Source organism: Sorghum bicolor, chromosome 4 (genome assembly GCF_000003195.3).
Source record: "Sorghum bicolor cultivar BTx623 chromosome 4, Sorghum_bicolor_NCBIv3, whole genome shotgun sequence".
NCBI lineage: Eukaryota > Viridiplantae > Streptophyta > Magnoliopsida > Poales > Poaceae > Sorghum > Sorghum bicolor.
The window spans coordinates 65,012,299-65,025,819 of NC_012873.2; the positions used below are offsets into that span (position 1 = coordinate 65,012,299).

Here is a 13,521-nt window from a genome sequence, read left to right on the forward strand (position 1 = left end):
TTACAGGTAAACTGTGCAATTAGTTTTTATTTTCATCTATATTTAGTGCTTCATGCATGTGCCGCAGGATTCGATGTGACGGAGAATAAGGCATTATTTACTTAATTAACTTTTTTATGACAACATTTTTGTTTACTTAGTTAAACACAAACATTTTTAAAAATATATAGATATAAATATATTAGTGAAAGTGAGAATAATATAACTTTAAATTGTTAATTGTATATAGTGAATTCTTTGTATCTAGAAAACCTAAACGATTTACAATTAGAACTGATGGAGTAGTTAAATTAAAAGACGGATGAAGTAGAACTAGTTCATTCCAGCATGTAGTTGAACATTCTTAAAAGAAGAAAGAGAAGAAGAGCAACATGATTGAAGTATCCGTGGTGGCACATAGGATAATTGAGCCATCTACTTGTCTTAATCATGCCAGCAAAAAAAAAAAGGATCAAGTGGCTTATCAAGGTCCGCACTGACATGTTAGTGCTGTTTTGGTCTCTGCTACGAAAAGGAGGAACTGATTGAGCCCCTCTGCATTCTCCACATGGCGGATCCTGGGTCAAGGCCTTGTTTAGTTTCAAAAAATTTTGCAAAATTGACACTGTAGCACTTTCGTTTGTATTTGACAAAAATTGTCCAATCATGGACTAACTAGGCTCAAAAGATTCGTCTCGTCAATTTCGACCAAAATGTGCAATTAGTTTTTATTTTTATCTATATTTAATACTTCATGCATGAGTCTAAAGATTCGATGTGACGGGGAATCTGAAAAATTTTGCAAAATTTTTTGGGAACTAAACAAGGCCCAAATCCAAAAGCATATCCGGCAATACCACGCGGATATGCCGACACGGCCAGATCGGGCTGAAAGCGAAGAACAAAGGCCTTGCTGGACCGATGGGCCATCGGCCACATCATTACTAGCCGGAAGTCGTCGTTACTGTACTACTCCTAGTCAACAACGACTCGCGTCCGAGTCCAATCCGTTTCCTGCCACGGGCAAGGCGGGCCCAAAGAAATCACACTACTAGCCCATTACCGGAGAAAACACAGCCCATTACTGTACGACTACTTGCAACTTAGAAGTCGGTCCGACGGTTTTCCTGGCTTACAGCCCTTAAATACCCACTCTCCAGCAATACTAGCGCCCCTCCGGCACCGCCTCTGCGCACCCAACTTCGCCGAGGCAGCAACTGCAACACAAGCTCTCGAGGAGGAGTCGAGGGTTCTCTCACCGCGCCCAAGCTAAGCCGCCGAGTTTGTCGACCAGCAAGGAGCGCCCGAAACCCTAGTACCGCCGCCGCGGCCGCTGCTAAAATGCCTCGCCGCAGCCGCGAGGAGGAGGAGGAGGTCGACGACATGGAAGAGGAAGAGGAGGAGGAGGAGGAAGAGAGGGGCGGGAAGAGATCGCGAGCCGGGGGCCGCGGGAAGCGGTCGGGCGGAGTAGAGAGCTTCATCGACGACGCCGCCAGCGAGGACGAGGACGCGGATGAGGAGGAGGAGGACGACGACGACGATGATGATTACGGGGGCGGCGGCCGTGGGCGTGCCTCTAAGAGGAGGCGGTCGTCGATCCTGATCGACGACATGGCCCAGGTCGACGACGACGACGACATCGACGACGATAGTTCGGATGTCGAGCCCGGTGAGTCGCTGATTGCCCTATCGATCGGGTTCCAGTTCCAACTTCCGACCTTGTGTGTAGAATCGCTCGGTTGATCTTACCATATCCTAATCCCTAATCCGCTGAATTCACCGTGAAATTACCCGATTGTGCACCGTTTGCTTTCATTTTATGCCGTGCATTGGCCATGGCTGACAAATGCATTGTTAGATGTTAGTTTCTTCTCTGGACTAACAATGTGGACATAAGGACATTGATTCCATTTGGGAGCTGTCAGGAAACAAATGCAGATTCGTTTACTTGTCGGTTTATTATGTTTGATTTGATTCTGTGTTTTTATAAGGCCCGCCAGCTAGGTTTTTAACGAGGTTGTGTTGGTTTAGTCGCATTAGGTACGTAGTGATGGTTTCTGCAGAGCTTTTGCAACCCTCAAAGTTTAGAACCGAACTTCATTTATTTCGGGGATTTCATATTGATTTGGATATCTTCTCGAAGGAAGCACCTAGTTCCTGCTCCATAAATCTTATCAATTGTCAACATTATGTTTACACCTACCCCTGAAATACTCGAGGGCTTGTACACCCAGTTAACAGTATACCAGTGTGGAGAGAATCGTTTTCCAAGAAAATATAGGATTTCTACATTAGTTGTATCTGTTAATTATGTTGTTTCTTTTGTCATTCTTCTGTTTCTAATGGATACCGCTCAGTGCCTTAATTGGACAATGTGAATGTTACACTTAATTGATTGCTAAATTGCAATGACATTCCTTTGGTGAACCCGGATGCAGTTTACCATGACTACTTTTGTGTTGAGTCGCCGTTAGAGAGAAGCACAGGCAAGGAAGCATCTGTGTCACTGCCATGACTTGTGCACCATTTTCCTTTTATCAGGCTTTATAGACGATACTGATGCTGGGGTTGAAATTCGTCACAATGATGCGGCAAGAAGGTCTATTCCTCATTCTAGCTCTATGTTGGAAGATGATGAGGATATGCAAGAGATTGTGAGGCGACTACAAAATAGATATAAAGAAGCATCCCATTTTGATTATGACGAGGAAGTTACCGAGGTTGAACAGCAGGCTCTCTTACCATCAGTGAAGGATCCAAAGCTTTGGATGGTGAAATGTGTGGTAGGTTAGCTGCAAGTTCTAGAAGAATAAGATCTGCTCTATCATTTATTCTTTGTACATTTGAACATCACTAATATCTTATTATGACTTCAGATCGGACATGAGCGGGAAACAGCAGTTTGTCTAATGCAAAAGTTCATTGATAGGTCAGATCTCCAGATAAAATCTGTTGTTGCACTAGAACACCTAAAGAATTTCATTTACATTGAAGCAGAGAAAGAAGCCCATGTCAAAGAGGTCAGTGGTGCTTCACTTGACATTTTTATTCATTTTGGTACAGTGTTTTAAGTGAACTTAATTTCAGGCTTGCAAAGGCTTGCGGAACATTATTGCTTCAACAAAACCAACTTTAGTTCCTATAAGAGAAATGGCTGATGTCCTCTCTATTGAGAGCAAGTCTGTTGACCTTTCAAGGGACTCGTGGGTTCGGATGAAGCTTGGTATGTATAAAGGTGATCTTGCTAAGGTATAAAGGGTGATCTTTGCTGCCTCCAGTCCCTTAGAATACACGCAAGAGCCATGTATAAAGTTTTAAGAAGAAACTCATGTTTTAAGGGGTTTACAATTGAAGGATCTACTTCCTGTCCTAACAGGCTTTCTCTGTATTTTGTTTTGACTACCTTTAGGTTGTTGATGTTGACAATGTGGGCCGAAAGGTTACTGTTAAGCTCGTTCCTAGAATTGATTTACAAGTGCTGGCAAATAAACTGGTAAGTTTATTCTTATACTAGCAAAATATCTGAGTCTATTGTTCAGCAAAACTTATGTAAAGATGTACGGTATTGCATCTTCTGTGAACTGGGTAACTTTTTATAGGTTTTACATGATTATTATGTTATTTTAACACACGATCTCAGGGTTTCCTTTCTCGTGAGATTCTGATTAGTTTTCTTGCAATGATATTCAAAATGTTACTGAGGCCTACATATCTAGAGGATTTTCTATATCCCATCTTATGGGAAAAAAAGTCATGCCTTTTCTTTGTCATGCTCCTTCTTGTACTTGCTCATCAAATCGCTTTGCTTGATGAATGAATATTCTGGTCTTTTCAGGATGGGCAAGAGGTCCCGAAGAAGTCATTCATTCCACCACCTAGGTTCTTTAGTGTCGATGAGGCGAGGTGCTTTTCATCCCTCTTATTATCATTGTAATAGTGTTTTGTATTTGTATTTATTGGCTTTTGCTGTTATTTGCTAACTCGAATGAAACAGGGAGTTGCACATCCGTGTTGGCAGAAGGAGGAATAGAGATTCTGGGGAATACTTTGATGTTGTTGGTGGTTTGCTGTTCAAAGATGGTTTCTTGCACAAAACATTCTCTATAAAATCGATCAGCACGCATGATATTAAGCCATCATTTGATGAATTAGAGAAATTCAAAAAACCTGGTGATGACCTCAATGAGGATGTGGCTAGCTTGTCCACTCTGTTTACAAACAGAAAAAAGGGCCACTTCATGAAAGGTGATGCTGTAATTGTTATTAAGGGTGACCTCAAGAACTTAAAAGGCTCTGTTGAGAAGGTGGAGGATAGTACCGTGCACATTCAACCAAAACTAGCTGGGCTTCCGGTAGTTACTCGCAGACTGAGTTACTATTTTAAGGATGATTTTGTTACAGTACTTGATCAATATTTACGTATGATACTTTCCTTCATAATCACAGAGAACACTTGCCTTCAGTGAGACGGATCTCTGTAAATATTTCAATCCTGGAGACCATGTAAAAGTCATATCTGGAGTTCAAGAGGGTGCGACAGGCATGGTTGTTAAAGTGGAAGGTCATGTTTTGATCATTTTATCAGACACTACCAAAGAACATGTGAGAGATTTTGCTTTTCTGATGTGTTAATAGCTGCTTAGCGAACACCGTTTTTGGGGGTATGCTTTGACCTTTTACTGTCTCTGTTATTATAGATCCGTGTGTTTGCAGACCATGTTGTGGAGAGTTCTGAGGTCACCACAGGGGTTACCAGGCTTGGTGATTATGAATTGCATGACCTTGTTCTTCTTAAGTAAGTTGTTTTCTTTAGTGAACCGTTATTGCTCCAGTTTTGTATTAGCGAATTATATCTTTTGGTAGATATGATTGCTTTCCTTAACTATATATATCTATGGTTAGCTAGGAACTTTAGTGACTATATATCTATATCTGGATATTGTTTCTTACATGAGGTTCTATGGCATTCTTGCTAGGATCAGTTAAGGAAAGCAATTATATCTACTGAAAATCAATCCGGTAACAATTTATTCTGAATGGATATGAACTAACTCATTCCTCTCAACTTTTCAGCAATTCATCTTTTGGGATTATCATACGGGTGGAGAGTGAAGCATTTCAGGCAAGCAGATTGTATCTATCTTGTTTCATGGATTTGATGATTTATGTACTAATATATTGACCTTAATATATAACTAGGTTCTGAAAGGTGTGCCTGATAAACCTGAATTGGTCCTTGTAAAACTGAGAGAAATAAAATGTAAGATTGATCGACGCACATCGGCAAAAGATCGGTACAATAACATTGTGTCAACTAAGGATGTTGTGAGGATTGCTGAAGGAGCATGTAAGGTGTGTCTAACGTCACATGATCTTGTACTTTTCAGTTTGTATCAGAAGATATGATTGTTTTGAGTATATTTTATATATCTATTCTTTTTTCTTGACAGGGAAAGCAAGGTCCTGTGGAACATATACACAGAGGCATACTTTTTATCTATGATCGCCACTACCTTGAGCATTCAGGATTTATCTGTGCAAAAGCACAATCATGTTTCCTTGTTGGGGGGTCAACTGGCAGCCACTGTGGGAATGTATGTGCTAATATATACTCAAGAGTTGGTCAATCCTTAAAAACTGCAAACATCAATAACTATTGCATTATTTAGTTTGAAAACATGTAGTATATGTGTCTATTCAAAATACTTGCAAAATATCTTATATTTGAAGGATTTTAAGAATATATTCTTGAAGAAATTAATGGTCAAAGATACACATCGTAAAATCGTGCAAATGTTAAATATGTCAAGTATTTATGATGGGCAGGAGTATTGATGTACTTTAGAGTTTAGAATACCGTGCCTGACCATACCTTTTTGTTATCTTACGCAGTCCATGGATAAAGCAGATCCACAGTTTCGCGCTTTTGGCTCTCAAGCAAGGATTTTGCAGTCTCCAGGGAGGCTGCCCCCAAAAGGACCTCACATGAATTGTACGAACCTTTTTAAGTTGAAAAAACATCTGCTGTTATGGGCTCCAGTAGCCTATTTATTTGTCCGTAGCAAATCGAGTTAGTTCCCTTGTGTTATACAATAATGCATGCCTCCTATGTTATTCAGCTGGTGGAAGGTTTGGAGGTAGAGGCAGTGGTGGTAGAGGGCACGATACCCTGGTGAACAGATGTATCAAAATTAGATCTGGGCCATATAAGGGATATCGAGGCCGTGTTAAAGAAGTAACTGGTGTGCTTGTGCGTGTAGAGCTTGACTCGCTGATGAAAATTGTCACAGGTAAGTCTGTTTCAAGTGTACTTGTTTCTCTTATGTTTAGTTCTAATATTTATTATGCAAATATATAGTTAAGAGGGAGGATATCGGCGACACAGCTGCTGTTGCAACACCATTTCGGTAACTTTTCATTTTTGCTCATCATCCATATTTCTATAATTCTATATATGGTTGACTTGTTTAGTTTCATTTGCTGATGAGTTGTATAAGCAGTGAAACTTGTTATTCAAGGGGTGTTGAAACACCTGTGCATCCATCTCGAACGCCACTACATCCTATTCAGACTCCGATGCGGGATCCTGGAGGTGTGTATTACATGCTTTGTTACACTCTAAGAGTAGATTACTTAAAGTTTACTTAGTAAACATTTGGCATTTTGGGAATGAACATGATGGTCCACAGGATTTGCTTCGACTGTTAATTTCATCTTCTCTTAGCATTTACCATATTTGCAAGAGTCACCTTTCCTGGGCTTCCACATGTATTGTGTTCCCTAAAAAGTTAGGAAAGCTGGACGATATGATCCCTAGTTTGATAGGGAAGTACCGTAATTCTGCTGCACCTACTTTGATTACTTGAAGAGGATTTGAGTATTTGTGGTATTCGATCTCTATGGAGGCAACCAAAATTGCCTAGTACTTGAACTGATATCAACCAACGCAACCGGATAAAATGATGTATATGTGTAGTTTCTGCCATTTTGTTGGATCATGCATTTCTTAATTTACTTTTCTGGTAACCATATTATATTATCTCTACAGCGACCCCAGTTCGAGATGTAATGAGAACTCCTATGCCTAATCGAGCCTGGGTGCCATTGAGTCCTCACAGGTCTGTATGTTCTTTTGCAGAATACAAATTAATAAAAATTTCCTAGATGCACATTGTCTTATAAGCTGATAGCTTGATCTATGAATAAATCAGCTTAAGAACATCTCGTTTAAATTTTGGCAATAGCCTCTATACTGTTGGTTGCTGACTGTTTCTGTTATTGACAGGGACAACCGGGAAGATGGAGATTCCACTTGGGCAAGCAGTCCAGCCTACCAGGTCTAGTGAGGCCCTTTCTTGTAATTATCTTGGAGATCATTAAAGTTTTTGCTGGTGACTGATTGTGTTTCTCCATCTCTGTTTTTTTCGTTAAAAAAAATCAGCCAGGAACTCCACGACCTCGACCATACGAAGCTCCCACTCCTGGGTCAGGGTGGACAAGTTGGGGTGATGCGTCAGTGAACACCCCAAGCACGAATGTTCCCTCAACACCTATTGGTCAACCAATGACCCCGGATCCTGCCTCCTATTTGGTTGGTACTCCTGGTGGCCAGCCGATGACTCCAGGCTATGGTGGAATGGAACTAATGTCTCCCGTAATAGGTTCGACCTTGCCCTTCTCTGTACTGTTGCATTTGCAGTGAAAGACATTCTACAGTCAGGATCATATTGAGCTGAATCAAGTCGTCAATGGATCATCAATCTGGAGGCACTTAAATGAATCCTTGTTGTACAAATGCTTGCAGGTGGCGAGGCTGCGGGAAGCTGGCTGCTGCCAGATGTTTTGGTGAACGTCTCCAGGGGAGGTGATGAGGTCAGCAATGCTGTGGTGAAGGAAGTGCTCCCGGTATGTGGTTACATCGGTTATGAGCGCATTGTTTCCCCATTTTTCATTTGCTTTGCAGTGCTAACGTCTCTGAGAATCTGAATTTGCAGGATGGATCATGTCGTGTATCCCTTGGGCCATTGGGTGAGGGAGATGAACTGATCGTCACTGCAAACGAGCTAGAGGTGGTCAGGCCGAAGAAAAACGAGAAGCTCAAGATAATGAATGGCCCCTTGCGCGGAGCCACAGGAAAACTCATTGGACTTGATGGGTCTGATGGCATCGTGAAGGTGGAAGGTAGCTTAGACGTGAAAATAGTGGACATGGCGATTCTTGGCAAATTGGCAGCTTGAAGAATCTGCACAGTAGAGATTATTAGTTCACGATCGAACTTAGCATAGTTTAATTGGTTGCTCAAACTGCCGTTAGCTATTGGCGTCGTTAGTTTCTGTATATGTCGTCCGGTGCTAAGAAGTAATTTGGATGTTCAAAAGGTAACTTTCACCGTCGGGTGCTTCTGGATTTGTTCCTGACTGACATGAGATATGTCGCCGCGCTGTACAGTTCGTGTTTGCTGTGATATCGATAATATCATCCTGTTGTCTCTATTGAGTTGTTACTCCCTCCATACCCAAAAATAATCTGACGTTTAGAACATGATTGTGATAATTAAGGAGTGATTAACTAGGGATTAGTTCTCTTTCTTTGCCCCTAATAAATAGAGTTGTGGTTGCTCTCTATAAAAAAAAAAGTTAACTATCTCAACTAGCTAGTGCGTGACAACTTTCAATGCTATGACCCAGGTTCGAATCTTGGCAACCTTACTTTTTCATTTTGCATGGGTGCTGCCATGGGAGGATGGGCTAGGGACCACGTGAGAGCATGCAAGATTGTATTCGAATCTTAGCAACCTTACTTTTTCATTTTGCATGGGTACTGCCATGGGAGGATGGGCTAGAGACCACGTGAGAGCATGCAAGATTGTATGGCAAAGGGTAAATGAGTTTAAGGACACCTTCAAACCAGTAGAACGTCAAGTTTTGTAAAAACTATATGGAATCCAGAACGTCAGTTTTTTTTTTTTGGCACGAAGAGAGTACTTATTATTGGGTGCAACTTTAATATGCCAACATAGAATCAGACCCGTTAGTCTGTTACAATAGAAACCACATAGACCCGCTATTTATTCAGTACATTGACAGATATCAAAAAGGAACACTTCTTTTGCGTTGTACTACCACTATGCTTTAATGATAAGATCCAGAAAACAAGACCTACGATGTATAAATGTTTCAAGATAGTTTTTATGTGTACAGTTTACCCTATGCATTGAAATAAATAATCCTAGTAATATATACATGTATATCGGTGTACATGGTAATGGCAAAGACGAGCAATTTAAAGCAAGTTCACGTGTACTTTTTATGATTGCAGAGATCAATAGTTTAGATGTGGTTTTAGAGGGCTATTTATGTTTTTTCACAATGATAAAGTTGGTATTTTCTCTTTAAAAAATGGAATAGACCTGGGCCTTGTTTAGTTTCGAAAAGATTTCGAATTTTGGTATTGTAGTATTTTCGTTTGTTTGTGTTAAATATTGTCCAATTATAAACTAACTAGGCTCAAAAGATTCGTCTCGTAAATTACAGATAAACTGTGCAATTAGTTTTAATTTTCTTCTATATTTAGTGCTTCATGCATGTGCCACAAGATTTGATGTGACGGAGAATCTTGAAAAATTTTTAAATTTCGGGATGAACTAAACAAGGCCCTGATCGCTATTGTTCTTTATGAGTTCTAAGCAATCAAATTGATGGCGAAATATTTCAGATTATTATAATAAATTAGTATTTTATTCAATCTAATGAATGGTAAACTTTACTGTACTTAAACCATACAGGCCTTTATTAATATGTGCGTGCATTGCAGGCCTCCGCTTGAGCCTTTGTGGAGTTAGGGCACTCCTAATGCTTGAAAGTATATGTAGTTTCTATACATATTAATTTTTATAAATATTATATAAAAAATATGATCCCAATGGATAGTAATGAAACTCCATTAAAACTGGCATTATCTATGCTACCGTTGCCTTCTCATGCTACAATTTTATGCTACCTAGCCCGCACAACCTTTGCGGGTCTCATGCTAGTATATCATATGATTAGTAGTATCTGTCACCCAATTCCTCGTCGGGGGTCTCCATCCTCCGGTTATCCGCAGGTGACGGGCGTCACAGGTGAGCGATTTCGGGTGGGCGGTGACGGTCGTCGCAAGTGCGCGACACCCGCACATGGTGCGCGATGGCGAAGTGGGACGCTCCTGTCCGCTTGATTTGGGAGAATCGATCCGTCCCGCATCTGCTGGACGAGCCCATACCTCTGTGACTCTGAACCCAACCCCGTCCCGTCACAAATGAAACTCACATGTGTGCATAAATTTCAATATTTAACCCTAAATTCGTGAGCCTCTCAGTATTTGACATCCAATTCGTAAGATTTTTTAATATTTAACCCTGCGTACCTGAATTATTTCAATCTAGGGTATTTATAAGATTTTGTATCTTTTTTCATTTTTAAATATTTCTTATTACTGTTTAGCACTTGGAAAATGACTGAAGTACCCCCTGCCTCTTTATTATCCTTTAGTAAGGCCTTGTTTAGTTTCAAAAAATTTTGCAAAATATGAATAGTACCACTTTCGTTTGTATTTGACAAATATTATCCAATTATGTACTAACTCGACTCAAAAGATTTGTCTCGTCAATTCCGACCAAACTGTACAATTAGTTTTTATTTTTACTATATTTAATATTTCATACATGCATCTAAAGATTTGATGCGACGGGCCTGACGAAGGCCATCGTAATCGTAACTAGCTTCTCGGGTCGCATTTTTCCGTGGCGAGTCGCAGACAAGCGACACAGTGCGTCTCTTCTCAGCCAGCCTCCCTCCGCTCGCCCAGGCCTCCTCCGCCGGCCGCTGTTCCCTGACTCGACGGCCTAGGGTTTGGGGTGACCGTGCTCCTCGCCGCCGGTGACCCCGCTGGGCGAGCGTCCATGCCAGTAGAATAGAGGGAAGGGTAGTGTCGTCATTTTTCCATGGCCTAAACAGTGTAAAGAGGTAGCTGAAAATAAGAAATGAGATAAATTCTTTGTAATCCTTCGGATTGAAACAATTCGCATGTGCAGGGTTAAATATCGAAAGACTTGAATATTGAAATTTCTCCACCTGGTCCTGAAGACGACAGGGAAGCGGTCATGGCGGCGGCGGAGAACAAGAGGCCCAGGCTCAGCAGTCGAGCAGAGAAGAAGCCAAGTAGGAAGGAGGTCCTTCTCTTTTCTCTCCTCTTCTCGATTGAGTCCGCATCACTCAGCTCCTATGCCTTGCATCGACTTCCTAGTCTTTCTTTACCTCCATTGATTAATGCATAGTTGCGCTTGGTATGCTGTGTGGCCACAGAAAATCTACTACTGATGCTTATGGGTAGTAGAAAAAGGCTCTCCTAGGTTTCTAATACTTATTTGATGTGTTATACCGAGAGGCCTCTGCAAGATTTTATCGGGATACTAGACAACTCATTCAGTGTTCGACAACGGGCTGAGGAGTGAGATAGCTAGAAATTGCTACAAGTTCTTGGGCTCCTCAGGCTGGGATACATTTGCTGCATAAGATCAAATAGTTAATTACTTGAAATTTATGATGTAGGGACAATTTTAACGCACCCATCAACCAGGTTGACATTGTCCTGCTGAACTTGTGTCAATCATCTTCGGTGTTGTTTTCTGCTTGGTGTCTGAATCTGCTTTTAAACAGAACTAATTGAGGTGCATAGATACATTGGGGCTCGCACAGATAATTCTATTCTCTTGTGTAGATTTTGGAAAGGAAGAAGGCGACCGATGAACTTATAAGAAAAGCTGTAGCTGTGAAGGACCATCTAGCTCAATTCTCAGACTTCCATAAATATCAGAGAAATGGTAACCAACATTGACTTTGTACTTGGAGAAAAGAGTTACAGAACTGTTGAATTTTGATGTCATGTTAAGCACCTAATGTTTTCAATGATTTGAAACAAAATTTATCTTTAGAACTCATGGAAGCAAAGTTGAATGCATAACTAGTCCTTTGCAGTTGCAGTTCAGCATAGTGCTTATTGCTTTTCAGTCTCGTGTGTTCTGTTGTTCTGGATGCTGAGTGCTTCACATCAAGCTCATTTTTTTCTGACATATTACATATAGGTCTTTCAGTGTACCTAGAGTCTGGACGTGGTCATCAACTCACATTACCAATGAGGAAGTACATCCAAAATCTTCTTAAGGTTAGATGCATTTTATTGCACTGCATCCTGTTGTTAGCACAGCATATTGCAAATGTTCCTTTTACATGTTCCCGACTTTGTATGTAATGCGAGTAGACAAATTTTAGGTTAACATGGAGGAAGCCTATGGAGCAGAATGGCCTTCACAAGAGAAAGTTAAGCGCCGGGAGATGGTGGTCCCAGAAGCACGATATATCTTTGTGAAGCAATATTCTAATGGTTTTATTACTGAAAAATCCATGAAGGAAGGCACGGAGGTGGAACATATGCATGCGGCATGTACTGAAAGCTGCTTGCTTGGTTTTGTACACTATAGATTTGTTGTGGAAGAGGAGTTGCCTGTTCTCTATGTGTATGAGCTACAAATGGAGCCTTCTGCCCAGGGTAAGGGGCTGGGGAAGTTCATGATGCAGTTGATTGAACAGATAGCTTGCAAGGTAATGTGATCTGTTCACTATTCTAACTATTTGTTACTCATATCTTCTGAATATTTTTCTTGATATGAACTGTTGCTGCACTTTTTTGTTCTTTCCACTTCTTGCGTTTTTAGTTCAATCATCACTGTCCTCATTAAGAATGACGATCCAAAGTATTTATATAAGCATGCAGAACCAAATGGGAGCTGTGATGCTAACAGTTCAGAAAGCTAACACTCAAGCAATTGCTTTCTATACCAAGTTGAGGTATGTACACTAGATGTCTACCTTATGGTTGCTTAATCTTTTGGGTACTGCTCTGCTTTGTGTCTAATTCTTTCACTCTTTCAGATATGTGATATCTAGTACCTCACCATCGCGAGTCGATCCTCAGGTATTATTCAACATTCCAACCAACAGTGCCATTTAGTTTTTTATAAGCATGAGAGTTTTTCATATCATTATCACGATTTACATGGATACCTTTATTTTCTCAGATAGGGCTTGATAAAAGCTATGAGATTTTGTGCAAGACATTTGACTCTGAAGCTAAGTCAAAACTAGAGGTATGTATCAAACTTATTCGACATGGCATAATTTTGTTGTTGCATTTGCGTAAGACCATTGAATCTCATAGAAGTTTGTGTTATCCTAGAACAGGTGCCCAGCTCATGCTCTTCTTTCTAAACATCTGCAGGATGGTGATTATTAAGAGTTTAGAATGTGTGATGGACCGTGGGCCTTTTAGCCTGATCTGTAGTTCTGCGACAAGATCCTTGTCACTGTGATTTATTATTGGCGCGCTTGTCCAACTTCCATTCTATTTGTTTGTAGCTTATTTTGGAATTGACACATTTGTTCTAGTGACTAATGTGCTGGATGCTTATAAAACTTAAAAGTTAACAACTCTGCTCCTCTTTTTTTA

General features: G+C 40.6%; 2 protein-coding genes across 4 annotated transcripts; both read left to right on the plus strand.

Annotated features, from left to right (window-relative positions):
- LOC8078950 (putative transcription elongation factor SPT5 homolog 1) lies at nt 1,159–8,471 on the plus strand. The gene is made up of 21 exons (XM_002452850.2): nt 1,159–1,648; nt 2,521–2,762; nt 2,856–2,999; nt 3,067–3,228; nt 3,389–3,472; nt 3,815–3,882; nt 3,974–4,331; nt 4,426–4,581; nt 4,677–4,774; nt 5,053–5,101; nt 5,179–5,331; nt 5,430–5,573; nt 5,872–5,971; nt 6,099–6,269; nt 6,338–6,386; nt 6,480–6,571; nt 7,028–7,097; nt 7,265–7,316; nt 7,421–7,640; nt 7,784–7,884; nt 7,974–8,471. The coding sequence occupies exons 1-21, from the start codon at nt 1,321–1,323 to the stop codon at nt 8,214–8,216; spliced, it is 3,084 nt and encodes a 1,027-aa protein (XP_002452895.2). The 5' UTR covers nt 1,159–1,320; the 3' UTR covers nt 8,217–8,471.
- Nucleotides 10,770–13,521, plus strand: LOC8075214 (N-alpha-acetyltransferase 40). 3 transcript variants are annotated; one of them, XM_021458849.1, is made up of 9 exons: nt 10,770–10,982; nt 11,051–11,188; nt 11,737–11,839; nt 12,101–12,180; nt 12,288–12,617; nt 12,790–12,863; nt 12,948–12,990; nt 13,094–13,162; nt 13,257–13,521. In XM_021458849.1, exons 2-9 carry the CDS (start codon nt 11,120–11,122, stop codon nt 13,281–13,283), a joined length of 795 nt encoding a protein of 264 aa, XP_021314524.1. In that variant the 5' UTR covers nt 10,770–10,982; nt 11,051–11,119; the 3' UTR covers nt 13,284–13,521. The 3 variants fall into 3 exon arrangements, with proteins under 3 accessions (XP_021314524.1, XP_002452896.1, XP_021314525.1); XM_002452851.2 differs by having other exon boundaries at nt 13,294–13,521; XM_021458850.1 differs by lacking the exons at nt 13,094–13,162; nt 13,257–13,521 and having other exon boundaries at nt 12,783–12,863.